The 13468-nt window shown below is 39.2% G+C and overlaps 1 protein-coding gene across 1 annotated transcript in view; it reads right to left on the bottom strand.

The window, feature by feature from the left end:
• The window catches only part of SYTL3 (synaptotagmin like 3), an 81306-nt gene that overhangs the window by 17816 nt on the left and 50022 nt on the right, over positions 1–13468 (bottom strand). The window contains exons 7-8 of the mRNA XM_036767692.1: positions 11696–11805; positions 4114–4248 (exon numbers count right to left, since the gene is read on the bottom strand). Coding sequence (XP_036623587.1) covers positions 4114–4248; positions 11696–11805 — 245 coding nt within the window. The remainder of the gene's footprint in view (positions 1–4113; positions 4249–11695; positions 11806–13468) is intronic.

Consider the following 13468-nt stretch of genomic DNA (forward strand, 5'->3'; position numbering starts at 1 on the left):
ACACAGAACAGATTATTTCACAAGGATGAAAAGGACAGGAGGGACAATATGCTACACCAAGAATTTGGTGGCAGCTAAGATTGCCGTCAGTTGTTTACAGTAATAAGCTCTCTCAGGCTGGCTAGAATACTGCACAATGACAAAAATGGACTGTCTAGAGCCAATTAAGAATTTATGCTAATGACTTTCAGGGGTTGGGGGAGAGGGGAAGTTCCAAGAAGTATTATACTACATATAATACTCCTAGCTAGGTGACTCAGGAGATAGAATGCTGGATTTGGAGTCAAGAAAGACCTGATTTTAAATTCTGCCTTAGATACTTGCTAGCTGTGACACCCTGGACAAGTCATTTCATCTCTCTTAGTCTTGGTTTCTTCATCTGTAAAATGGGGGTGATAATAATAGTACTTACCTGACAGAGGTGTTGTGAAGATCAGATGAAATGTGTGTAAAGTGTTTTGCAAAACTTAAAGCTCTATAGAAATCCTGGCTATTATTATTGCCTTCAAAATCTATGCAATACTGCCTCAAATTCATCCCCACCTAGTCTTCCACCCCACATACAATGAAGGAAAATTAGGAGTTGAAAAAAATCTTAATGAAAAGGAATATTGCATTTGATATCATCTATCGAGACCTGGTGATTTCATCTGTGATCTCCTTCTAGACCTTATAGTCTTGGAGAGTCACCTGAGGTTCAGAGTAATTAAGTAATTTGCCCAAGGTCACACAGCTAATAAGGCAGCATTTGAATCCAGGTGTTCCCAACTCTAAATCTAGCAGCAGCTACTGTGGAACCCTACCTCCACAATGTGAAATCCTAACCACTAATAAATGTGAAGACTAGAAATACAACAATACTGCAGAGTGACCTTGTATCAAAAATGGAAGCCATGTACCTCATTGGCTTGGAAAAATCGAAATGCTTCCTAAGCAGCCTGCTATCAGGATGGGAACTATTGTAAATCTACAGCACTGGGCTGAATCTGATTTCAGAGCTTCTCCCCAGCTGGGTACATGCTGGGGGTGGGCTTAGCAGCAACCTGGCCTGCATCATGGACTAACACAAACACCCTTATGCACCTTCACTGAGTTCCTCCAATCAGATATCCCCAAGTACTTCACCGTGGCTTGAGTAAAGAGGTTTACTGAATCAAAGTGAGATTTTACAAAGCTGTACTGTAAATACATGAAATACAGGGCAGTCTCTGGACCTCAGCAGACATCCTCTCTCAACATAAAATATTGTGACAAAAAAATGCTACATGACAGCCACATACACACACACACACACACACACACACACACACTACCGCAACTTTGTGCTCACTGATCTTTCTAAGTAATTCGGATGCCGATTTTCTGAAACTAGTCTGATGTGTAAAATTTCTGCTGGTAAATTCATCCAGAGGTAATATCTTCTTCACCAATCAATCAACAAGCATTATTTAAAGCAAGTAGCATGTGTCAAGAACTTTGCTAAGGACTGGGGATAAATGTCAGACAGTCCCTGACCTCAAGGTGCTTACATTCTAATAGGTGGATATAGCATGTATAGAACAGCAGAATCCCGGGAAGGTGGTTTTGTTCTACACAATCAGAGATTTTGAAAGGAGCCATTGCGCCCAAGATTGTCATAACTTTTCCAGTAACAATGGTAGCATTGATTTGATTATTGCCCTCAGAGTAAGAGCCAGACACGGAAAGGGGTGGGTGGTAGAAATGGAAAGATGCTCATGCTGGGTAGGTCTAGGTTTCCTCATAGCTGGCTGGGTGCGATGTGAAGTAGGGTGTGGGTCTGTCTATGTATAATGATTGAGATGAGCTTTCGTTTACTAGTTTATCTCCAACCCAGGGCAGAGTCCCAAGGTGGAAGAAGGAAGAGGAGGATGGAAAAAATAGTGCACAACAGATAGGAAAATGTAAATGATATAAAAATATTCAGGTAGGATATTTTTCAATTGATTTTTTAAGCAGAGGATATAAATATGTTTGGGATTTCATTACATATAGTTGGCACTTAATGTTTCCAGGATGATTAAATGAATAAACGAGTAAAAATAATTTTCCTCCCCTTAAGGATCATGAAAAGTCATTCATGTGGTACTTGGTTCCACCAAATTTCCAATTAATGTTTCTATCTAAAAGCTTACTAACCTGTCCAGATTAATTGATGCTACCATAGTTTGACCTATCACATAGCCTTTGACATTCCCAGGTCAACTCCTAACTATGATGAAACATAGGAACAGGACTCTTTGTTTATTGATTATAAAAAAAATTTGACTACAGCAAAACATAGCTTTGATGGCTCTTTTTCAACAAAGTTTGTCCCATACAGATGTTAGGAATGTACATAATTCCTTGATAGATTCAATCAGATAACTTCAATCGCGGTTCCTCTGGTTGTCAATATCAAGCAATATAAACAGGAAAACATTTGTTTGACCAAAGTATTCATCGTATAAGAGAATGTCCTACGCAGAGATCAGACAGAAGAAGGATTCCCTATAGATGATGAAGTTCTCCAGATGCTTCTGTTTATAAATAACATGCTGATAATATCAAGGTCCAGAATACTGCAGGGATACAGAATACTTCTACTCAATGAGTTCCACGTTCAAAAAATATTAGCTTAACAATCCATACAGGTAAAGCCAAATGGATGAAGAAAATCTGTTTGTCAGATACAATTGGATGAGCAATCTATGGACTTAACCCATAAATACATACAGGGTGTCCCAAAAGTCTTAGTACAGTTTTCAACCTTAAGCTTTACTAGCTTCAAACTGCAGTAAAACTTTCAGGACACACTGTATAATTTGGATAGGTACTCCAATGAGCTGACTCCAGAATGCAATAGTTGGAGGAGAGGACATTTTGGGATAGAATACATTTTGGGAATTGTATACTTTCAACAATACCAAGCTGACAAAAAACCCTATCTTTTTACCCCCAATATTATCCTGGTGATGCTGTATCTTGAAACAAACTGAAAATCCCTGTTCTAGTACTTACTAGCTATGGGACCATGGACAAGTTGGCTAACCTCTGTGAGCCCCAATCTCCTTATCTGTAAAATGGACATAATAACAACTATATTACCTATCTTGTGGGGTTGTTGTAAAGGTCAAATGAGAAAATGTAAGTCTAATGCTTCGCAAAGCTTAAAGGCAAAAAAATAATTATTTAATACCTACTACGTGCTTGTCCCTGTGTTAAGTACACTACAAATATCATTTCATTTGATCCTCACAACCGTGGGAGGTCAGTGCTACTATCCTTCCCATTTCACTGAAGAAGCTGACTCAGGCAGAGGTCACTTGCTTAGGGTCACGCAAGTCAGAAGTGTCTCAGGGCATATTTTAACTCAGAGCCCCCAGATCCTGCCAAATAGCTATGTAAAGGTCAGATATTGTTATCCTGCTCTCCTTTTTCAACAGAGATCAGCTAGAAATGGTCCTAAGTCACTTTCCCGACATTAACCTTTAGTATTTAGTGTTTGGAGAGGCATTGTCCAGGGAGATTAAGTGACTGCTTTTTGTAATTTATGAATTGAGATTTAAGCTCACCTTCTATAGGCTCACTGGAAGCTTCTTTGGGATTATCATTAGCATTATTACTGTCATTATCTGGGTACTATTTTGCCCACACTATGACCAATGGGCATTCCACAATGGTCAATACTTTATTAGAGTTTAACACCTTCTTGTCCTAGCATAATACCGTGCAAACTTATTAAAATGTTGGTGTTAGGTACAATTTTTTATCGTTATCATTTCCCTTTTCAGAGATAAGACTAAGAGAAGTTAAGTCACGTACTTAAAGTTACATGGTTAGTAAACGTGAGAGCTGAGGCTAGGACCTAGACCTTCTTATCTTAGACTAGTGCTCTGAACACTGCACCACATGGCCAGCTGATACTTCCTACTGATATGGCCATGAGAAAGTATGGGAAAGCTATTTATTAGTTCCTGACTGGAAGGAAGTAGGCTTCACTCAGTCCATATATCATGAGCCACAACCCAATTATATCCCCTGCATCCCAAATTCAGCTTGACATTGTTATCATATTCATATATCACACGCCAACCACATTAAATCAAAACTCACATGTTTGATGCCACCAGAGAACATGACGCTATGAGTAGAAGTAGGTAAAATATTTTCTTGCTGTAAGATGGGAGTAATAAAGCTTTCATCATTCTCTTGGTTGACAAGTTTAAGATGATCTGTTAAGCTGTCAGTCTGAAAAAGAAAAAAAAATCACCAATCACATGGTTCACCTATTTGTTTGCTTTTGTTCAAATGTTTGGTGAGCACAGAAAAACACACACAAGCCGACATATACTATGTACAATCTGTTCATCAAGGTGGTAATAACGAATTTCTTAGAAAGTAGCAAATAGGGGAATGATTGTGAGTATCTATAACCCATCTATTGAGATAGAGGAAGTAAGCGTTGAGTTTACAAGATTGCTATAGAGGCCAGATACAGTGGTAACAGAAGACACTGGCTACCTGAAAAAAAAATCATGTTACAAATAGAGAATTTGATGATTCACTGAAAATTTTGCCTCTCAGAGAGGCAGTGTGGTGCAGTAGGTAGAGTGCTGGACTTGCGGTCAGTAAGACCTGGGTTCAAATCCCACCTCTAAAATTTCCATTAGGCAGTTAGCGATGCAAGAGTGGAATTCACCAGGGAAAGACTTGGGTTGGATGTATAGCTCCATGAATCATCTGCAGACAAATCATCACTAACCCCAGGGGATCTGATGAGGTCACCAAGAGAGCATAACACAGAAGAGAGCCCAAGATAGAGCACTGGCAGACCCTCACAATGGATGAGGAGGCAGCAAAGGAGACTGAAAGATCAGACGGGTAGGAGAAGCAAAAGAGAGCAGTGTCACAAAAGCCCAGAGAGGAGAGCATGTCTAGGACAGGTTGGCCAACAGTGTCAAATGCAGCGTCAAAATGAGCTAACATGGAAAGCTCTCTGCAAACTTTAAAGTGTTATAGAAATGCTTTTGATATTGCTACTATTATCATTATTATATAGAAGAGAGGTCAAGAAAAGACCCATTATCTGTCTAAACATTATATAGCAGAATATTAATAAAAATGATTTGATTTTAACAAAATCTCTACTCCCGAATAGCAACCAACATAGATTTGAGACTTTTCCCTATAAAGGTGCTCAATAAAGCAAGAAGATCGGGAACAATAGTCAACACTGACCCTCTCCCTCCTTGAGCCCCCATCTTAACATTTTGTGAAATGAACACTGAACAATATCTCAAGAAAAAACATTGAGACTTGGATCATCCACTAAAGTTCTCTAAGTCACTGATAAATCATACTCTATCGGTACAACCCATCTCACAAGCCTAACAAAATGATTGAATGACAGGATAGTATGGTGAAAAGAACATTGGTTTTATACTCAAGGGACTGGAATTTAAATTCTGACTCTGCCACTTATAAATATGTGATCTTGGGCAATTCACTTCCCTCTGAGTCTCAGCTTCCATGAAGCTTAGCATCAGTACCTTTCCCATCCCTATTTCTATTTCTGTTTTGCCTTTAATCTGTGGACAGCAAGTGAAAAGAAAGAACCTTAAGAGTCAGGCAATCTTGAGTTACATGGACTTGGAAGATTCCAATTATATGTATTTTTGATATTTTATTGTACATCCTTGAACAATCTCAAGTACTGGATTGCCTAGACACATTCCCTACTGTCTTTTTAAAATGAAGATTTCATTCCAAAGGAAAATATAGAGAATCTAGACTGGCGATCATCTTGTATTCACAGTCTTAGAATGTATTTGGCTTCCAGTGATTGAGAAAGTGAGTTAAGGTGATGGATATTGGCCTACTGTCCCACTTACTATTACTGATTCACAGAGTAACTTTTGGCAGGTGGCTTAAAATTTCTGTGCTTTTGTTTAGCTAGCTGGAAGGTGGACACCAATGCACCTACCTCACAGGGATACTGCGACTTGTAATTAATTTTGGTGAGATGTTTCAGGATTCTTCAATGAAAGGACTTCTGTCGGTGTAATATTAAGACCTTACTAATTGAGGCACATCATGGCATAATTACATCTTGACAAGTGCCCTATTTAGAGGTGCATGAGTTACATTTTAGCCCAAATGATAATTATTTAGCATTTATAAATCCCTCTGTGCTCACACGTAACCTGCTTTAATAATCTATTCTTCACCACAGTTATCGCTCCATTTTATAGGCAGTGATACCAGAATACTCCCAGAATAGGTAAGATGTGGACATTGTCTGAATATCAAAGTGGCCCGGGCCGGGGGTGAAGCAGAGCACCCTCTAATGATTGATAGGTGAATGCTGACAACTGCTCAAGATCAGGAGGAGCACTATTTATTATTGTCCTGGGACCTTCCTCCATTGTGACTCACCAGACCTCTTCAGGGGCAGGGGCAGCAGAGGCCCTTTATTTAGCATATCCCACATCTTTGACAATATTCCTATTCCAATCAGACAGCACTCTCTTATAACAATAAACAATAACTAGGCTGGCGTATGTTAATACAATATTGTATTTGGGTTTTAGCAACATGTTCATATTGCTGAAAGCATCAGGATCATAATTCCAAAAGACAGATTTTCAGATGCTGAGAATTAGACCCATCGCAAAAGATGCTATGAATGCAAAAATCACAAAGTGACATGAAAATGAGTTGAAACTGATTTTTACTCACTTCATTCTTATCTTTTTCAATGGAGATCGGGTAAAACTTTTGCTATTATTCTTTAAAATGTAATATTCTGTGGACTTTTGTGCAGACAGATAAAATAGCTACTTTTTGTAATTGAATGAAAGTACTAGGATGGGAGTTCATCTTCTTTAGACTCTTTGAAACCATCTTTGAAATAACTCCAATTGCAGATAGGATGATGGGGATGACATGTTCTTCACTCTGCGACTTTGACTTCTTCCCCTAGGTCTCTATATTTTCTGGAACTTGTTCAGTATGCAGATAAGGTCCCAGGAGAGACTGTTCCCTTGGGTCCCTCCTCTTTGCTGTGAATCTGTGACCCAAACCTGGGTAGTGAGTAATAGAGCTGCCAACTGGTAGCCATTCGTGCATCCTGTGCTAATTCAGGAATTCTCTGAGATCTCTTCCTGCAACCCCTATTCCAGCTGCTGACTCTCAGCTTTCTCTCTGTCTCTCAGTCATTAGGTGCTAGAATGTTCTGAACCAGCACAATCCTGGCTAGACCCTATCCCTAAGTGTCCTCATACCTCTGGGCTTGATTCCCTAAGTCTCCCTGGCCTGGAAAAATGATGCACTGTTACTTTTTCTTAGCTTTACCAATTAGAATTTGGTTTGGTTAGTTTTCTAGATCTTTATGAAGAAAATTTGGTGGGTGAGTTTGCCTCAGGTCTCTATATTTTGAAAGCTTTTTATTACACATAGCTTGGAAATCATGAGTATTTTGTATGCTGAAATCTATTACTATAACTAATCAAGAAAACATTCTTATGTTGCTTGATGGAATTCAGATAGAAATGGATCTGGAACAAGTCATTATCATATTATTATTCTGCAATGATCTATAAGTCTGGACTCTATAGGATAATATTTCAATAATTTCTGGTTGCAATGACCTGATCCTCAGTCACTCTCATATTACCCTACATTTGTATAAATAAATCTGCACGACTCATGCTTTTGCTCAACATTTCATTGCTGACGGAATGTTGTCTAAGTTCATATTGATGCAACTCATGAAACGCTTTTAAATTCTATTCTTGCATCTTGGTCATCCAGACATAAACCACTTTTTGTTACATTCAATGAAACCGGTGTAATATACCTTTTGTCAGACCTTAGTATTGCCTTGTGAAGTCTGTTTGTTCCAAAAACATTTCTGTAAATTTTTAACATGTTTTCTGTGTGCTCAGTCAATATCTAGTAATCCTCTTCTTCCTTTTGGAAAGAGAAATGTTTCATCTTTTTATATCTGTGTTGGGTAATTTTATTAACATTGTGGAGGTTTTTGTTTGGAGACCCTCTAGACCTTTGTTATCTATTTTACTATGTAAAATATATATACATATATATAAGCAATGGTATTGCATTGGTATTAATTGCTCTTAATGGGGTCTTCATATTAAGCTTTGACTTTAGGATGCCAGTCAACTTCTTTTTTTTTTCTCAGCCAAGGGAAAAGACAAAGTTTATTAGGGATTCACCATAATGGGCTGTCTTAAGAAATCCCCCCCTTTGTGACACCTGTTTCCACAAGCGGGACAGATTCAACCTACTGAATTAGATTGAATCTGAGCCACCAGTCAACTTCTTAACATAAAACAGCCTCACCTTTCTCCTTGAAAACCTTTTTTTTTAATGACTTGTCTAGAGAAGACCAAGGTATTTATTTCCATTGCCATCATCTTCTGGATTCAAGAGTCTATTCTTCCTTTGTAAACTTGTGAAGCCAAAATGGCATCTTGAAGAAAGTTTCCATTAGATGAAGAAGCTGTTTAATTTACTTTCCAGGGAGTCTTAAATTTGATGTCATCCATGTATGTGACTGATGTGATTTTTTTGATTCAATTCCTTCTTTGCTTTGAAAGCTAAATTTAGTTTTTTTCAGTATTGATTGGAGATTCTTTTGAGTGTAGATATCAAATGCATTCAAATATTCTTTAGCTTTTTTCTCTTCAGATTTAAGTGGCTCCTCAGTTTTCACACTTTTTAAATCTAAGTTGGGTTTAAGAATGAAGTTATTTCTTATTGATTTGCAACATATTGTCACGTAATTTCAAGCTGGGGTTATCATCGGCACAAATCAATATGGAACCATTGCCTCTAACTGAAGTTTCCATGTCCATTTCACACACACTCATGATTTTTCTACCTTAGCAATAAACACCAACTTCAACAAAGAATTTCCAGCAAGGAGGGAATTGATTTTTCAGATTTGTTCCTATGTATCTTTACGTGCTGTTATACCAGAATGCAAACGATCACCCATCATGCCACTGTTCTCTTAGTCAGGCTACTGTGATGGCTTTTAGTAGGTCTAGTCTGCAATCTTTTATTGCTTAGATTTATAGAAGTAGTTCTATTTTTGGATAGGGTGCTAACCCAATCAATGGTGAATCACAAACCTGATTGGCCAGTGTTTCAGGTTCCTGCTAGGCCTTCTGGACTGCTACAACTATCTCAAGGCACACCAAGTCACTGTCATATATCACCCCAACTACCACCCAGCATTTGGCCATTGGTCAGGCTTTGTTGTTATAATAAATGTTTCTAAATACATGTGCTGTGATTTGTCAATATTTAGGATGTCAGTCTATATTTTACAACACAGACCCTTTTCCCCTTCTGAAGTGTGAGAATCCATTTGTCTATGCTATAAGTGGTCCAGCATAATGCAGACTGAATTCTGGACTTGATAGGCTCAAATCCCATTCTTGGTTTTATGATCCCAGGCAAGTCACTTAACCTCCCTCATCTTCAGCTTTCTCATCTATAAAATGGGGGTGTAAATAATACACATAGCACCTGAACCCTAGGATTGTTATGAGACTTAGGCTTTTAAAGCACTTAAAGTGCTACTGAAATATTGGTTTTTATTTTTATCTATCTGCTTCTTTAAGCATGCACACTGAATTTCCCCAAAAAAGGTAACATGGTCCCCTTTCCAGGAGGCAAGGTGCTCAGAAGACAGAGAGCAAGTTTGCCTCACTGCCCCTCATTATTTGAAATTGTCCTCCTTTATCTAGTCTCCTTCGGCACAAAGGACAGGAGCAGGGAGTTATTTTCACTTTGGTTTAGTCAAATAAGACACTAGAATACCACCCATATGCAAACTCTTCATTGTATCTCCCATCCAAAGCATCACCGTGGCATCCATTTGTAAGGTTTGACTGCTTTGTCGGAGGGATATAACTAAGGAAAGAAATCTATCACTGGCATAAAAATACAAGTGACCCATTAAAAAGTTGAGGTTGAGTTGTTTTGTTCTGTTTTTTTCTTCTTGGCAAACTTGGAGCCATAAAACCCTGAGAGAGGGTTGAACTTTTTGCTTTCTCCAAAAGGAGGGTTTGTGTGAGATATTTCTTTTGATTTAGTTGCCAGCAGAGTTTGTCTCTCCAACAGTCTGGCATGAGCACCAAGCTGCATCATCAGTGTCCTCCTGTGTTCTTTACTCCTTTAGCCAGAGACGGAGGCAGATGTGAATCAATCCTTATTTGTACCGAAGGAACGTGGGATGTTTAGCTTGGAGAAGAGAAGACTTGGGAGGGGTCAGGGAAGGGATCTTGGTAGGTCTCCAGTACTTGAAGGGCTGTGGATTAGTTGTTCCATTTGGCCCCAGAGTACAGAATGAGGGACAGTGGTTCTGAACGACTGAGAGAAAGATTTAGGTTTAATGAAGGAACGACTTCCTAATAATTAGAGCTGTCCCAAAGTAGAATGAGACACCCGGAGAGGTAGAGGGTTCTCCATCACTGGAGACCATCAAACAAAGACTCCATGACCACATCTCTGGTGTGCTACAGAGGGGGATTTTGTTCATTTCCCTTCTGTCTCTGGCAGCCTATGAAATTTGTTTTGCATTGTTAGAAGGCTTTCTAAACATGAAATCACTGTGGTAATGATGAAGATGATGGTGTCTGCTTATTTATATAGCACTTTAAAGTTTACAAAGCACTTGTCTCATCTCATCTGATTCCCAAAATAGCTCCATGAGGTAGGCACTGTCATTATCCCCAATTTATAAATGAGTAGTCTAAGGTTCATTGCGGTTAAGTCACTTCCCCAGGGTCATACAACTAGTAAATATTTGAGGCAGAATTATAACCCAGGTGACTGACACGCCCAAATGGCAGCACAGCAAACACATGCTTTCAACATTCAATTGCCTCCTTTCCCCTTTTCCTATCTGGATTTTGAATCCATTCTGAATTTTGATCTTTAATTTCTCAACCTCCCCCAAAAAGGAGTTTTTCATCATTTTTCAGTTCACTTATTTTTGCCATAAAAAAACTAAATTCAAAGCCATAATGTGATGGAATGTCATTGAAGCAAATATTATCCTATTTCAATATACTTAGATTTAATTGACCTATCAAGGCCATCATACAGAGCATGCTCAGTTGCCTTTCTCTTCTGGGGGTTCTTAAATTGGAATCCATAGGTAGATTTCAGGGAGTCTTTGACCTTGAATGGGAGAATTATATTTTTATATAATTCGGACCTCTAAGTGAAAGTTAGCATTTCTTCTAGTTATGAATGTAGGCAATTAGGCTTCACCAGACTGGCAAAGGGGCCAAGTGACATAAAACAATTTAAGAACATCTGTTGTTTTTCTTTCTTTAGTCATGTCTGACTCTTTGTGACCCCATTTTTTGGTTTTCTTGGCAAAGATACTGGAGTGGTCTGCCATTTGCTTCTGTAGATCATTTTACAGATGAGGAAACTGAGGCAAGCAGGGTTAAGTGATTTGCCCAGGGTCACATAGCTAATAAATGTCTGAGGCCAGATTTGAACTCAGAAATATGAGTCTTCCTGACTCTAGGCCAAGTTCTCTAGCCACTGTGCCCCCTAGCTGCCCCAAAGTCTACACCAATCCTCAAGAAAACTAAGTTTTCAGGGTAGCCCATGGAACCCCAGATTGAATTGGGTTATTTGTTTGTACCCTGGTTGTCAAGTTGATGGCAGTGTCAGATTGGCTTCTCCTCTCCTCCCTGCAATTGGTTGTTAGAAGATGTTTGTCAGAAGTCATGTCATTCTGGGACTTGGAGATTTCTATAAAAAAAAATGCAAGGAAAGGAAAATCTAGGTACCTGTTCTCTAGGTTTTCTTGCTACCCAACCCAACAAAAAATAGGATGTACTTGGCCAGAAGCAAAGAAAGCAGAAAGCTACTCCATCCATCGTGAGGCTCTGCAATCAAGGCTATAAAGCTGGAGAACCTTGTGAAATTTAATTCGACAAACATTTAAGTAAGTACTATATGTGAAGCACTGTGCTAAATGCTGGTCATCCCAAGAAAAGGCAAACAGCCCCTCCTGCCCTCAAGGAGCTGACCAGCTGACCCTACTGGGTGGGGGTAGTGAGGAACTCAAAGACGTCAATATGAAAGAGACAGAGAGAGAAACAGAGAGACAGAGAGGAGAGAGAGAGAGAAAGACAGAGACAGAGAGAGAGACAGAGAGACAGAGAGAGACAGAGACAGAGACAGAGAGACAGACAGACAGACACAGAGAGAGACAGAGGGAGAGAGACAGAGAGACAGAAAGAGAGCGAGAGAGCGTGAGAGCAAGAGAGAGAGAGAGCAAGAGAGAGAGAGTGAGAGAGAGAGAGAGAAAGAGAGAGAACAAGAACAAACAAGAAAGAGGAGGAGGAAAGGGGAAAGATAGAGACAGACAGAGAAGGAGACAGAGGGAAGAAAGGAGACAGAAAATATATAAATATAGGGAGTCTGGAAAATTTTTGGTTAGGAGGTAACATGATATGAGCTTTGAAGGAAGGTAAGGATTGTGTCTAAGAGACAGAGATGAGGGCAATGGAGGACAGCCTGGGCAAAGCCAAAGAAGCAGGCTATGTAACATAGAGACAATGGAAGAGTTAATAAACCAGATTGACTGGAATACAGAGTGCATGAAGGGGAGAAATATAAAATCTATCTGGAGAGTTAAGTGAATGGCTTTAAATGCCAGAGTAAGGGAGTTACATTTTACCTTAGAAACAAGAGGGAACCAATGATCATTTTTTGAGCAGAAAAGTGACACAGTTACATTTGGGGCTTTTATTTTTTAACTGAACCAATGATTTAATTGGTGTTGGGAGTTCCTCATGAGAAACCTCCTTTCCCAATGTTGATCTTTTGACTAATAGTCAAAACCCAGGGTCATGTAACCAATCAGAGTCAGAGGCAGTACTTAAATTCAGGTCTTCCTGATTCTGAGAACATCTCTCTATGCACTGTACAATACTGCCTCTCTGTGTTTTAAGAATATCAGTTTGACAGATGTGTGGAGGATGGGTTTGAGAAGGGAAAGAACAATTGGGAGGCTGTTGCAATAGTCCGGGAAAGGATGATGGAGGCTAGAATCAAGAAAGTGGTGGGGTGAGTGGTGAGAAGGCTACTGATTGTGAAATGTTATGGGGTCTAATCCACATGACTAGACACATGATTGGAATTTTTTTTTTTTAGGGAAGAAGGTGAAGGACAGAGAAGAGTTAAAGATGACTCCAAGGTTGCATACTAGAATTTTGGAGGAGGAATCTCTTTATGGGGGGAAGAAAATGAGTCCCATTCTGGACAAGTTAAATTTGAAATGCTGATGGGACATCCAGAGGGAGATGTCCAGCAGGTATTTGGCAGTGAATGACTGGAATTCAAGAATGAGATAAGGGCTCTGTGTATAGGTTTGGAAGTTATCTGTGGAGAGATAATTGACCCAGGA

The sequence above is a fragment of the Trichosurus vulpecula genome, chromosome 7 (genome assembly GCF_011100635.1).
Source record: "Trichosurus vulpecula isolate mTriVul1 chromosome 7, mTriVul1.pri, whole genome shotgun sequence".
Classification (NCBI taxonomy): domain Eukaryota; kingdom Metazoa; phylum Chordata; class Mammalia; order Diprotodontia; family Phalangeridae; genus Trichosurus; species Trichosurus vulpecula.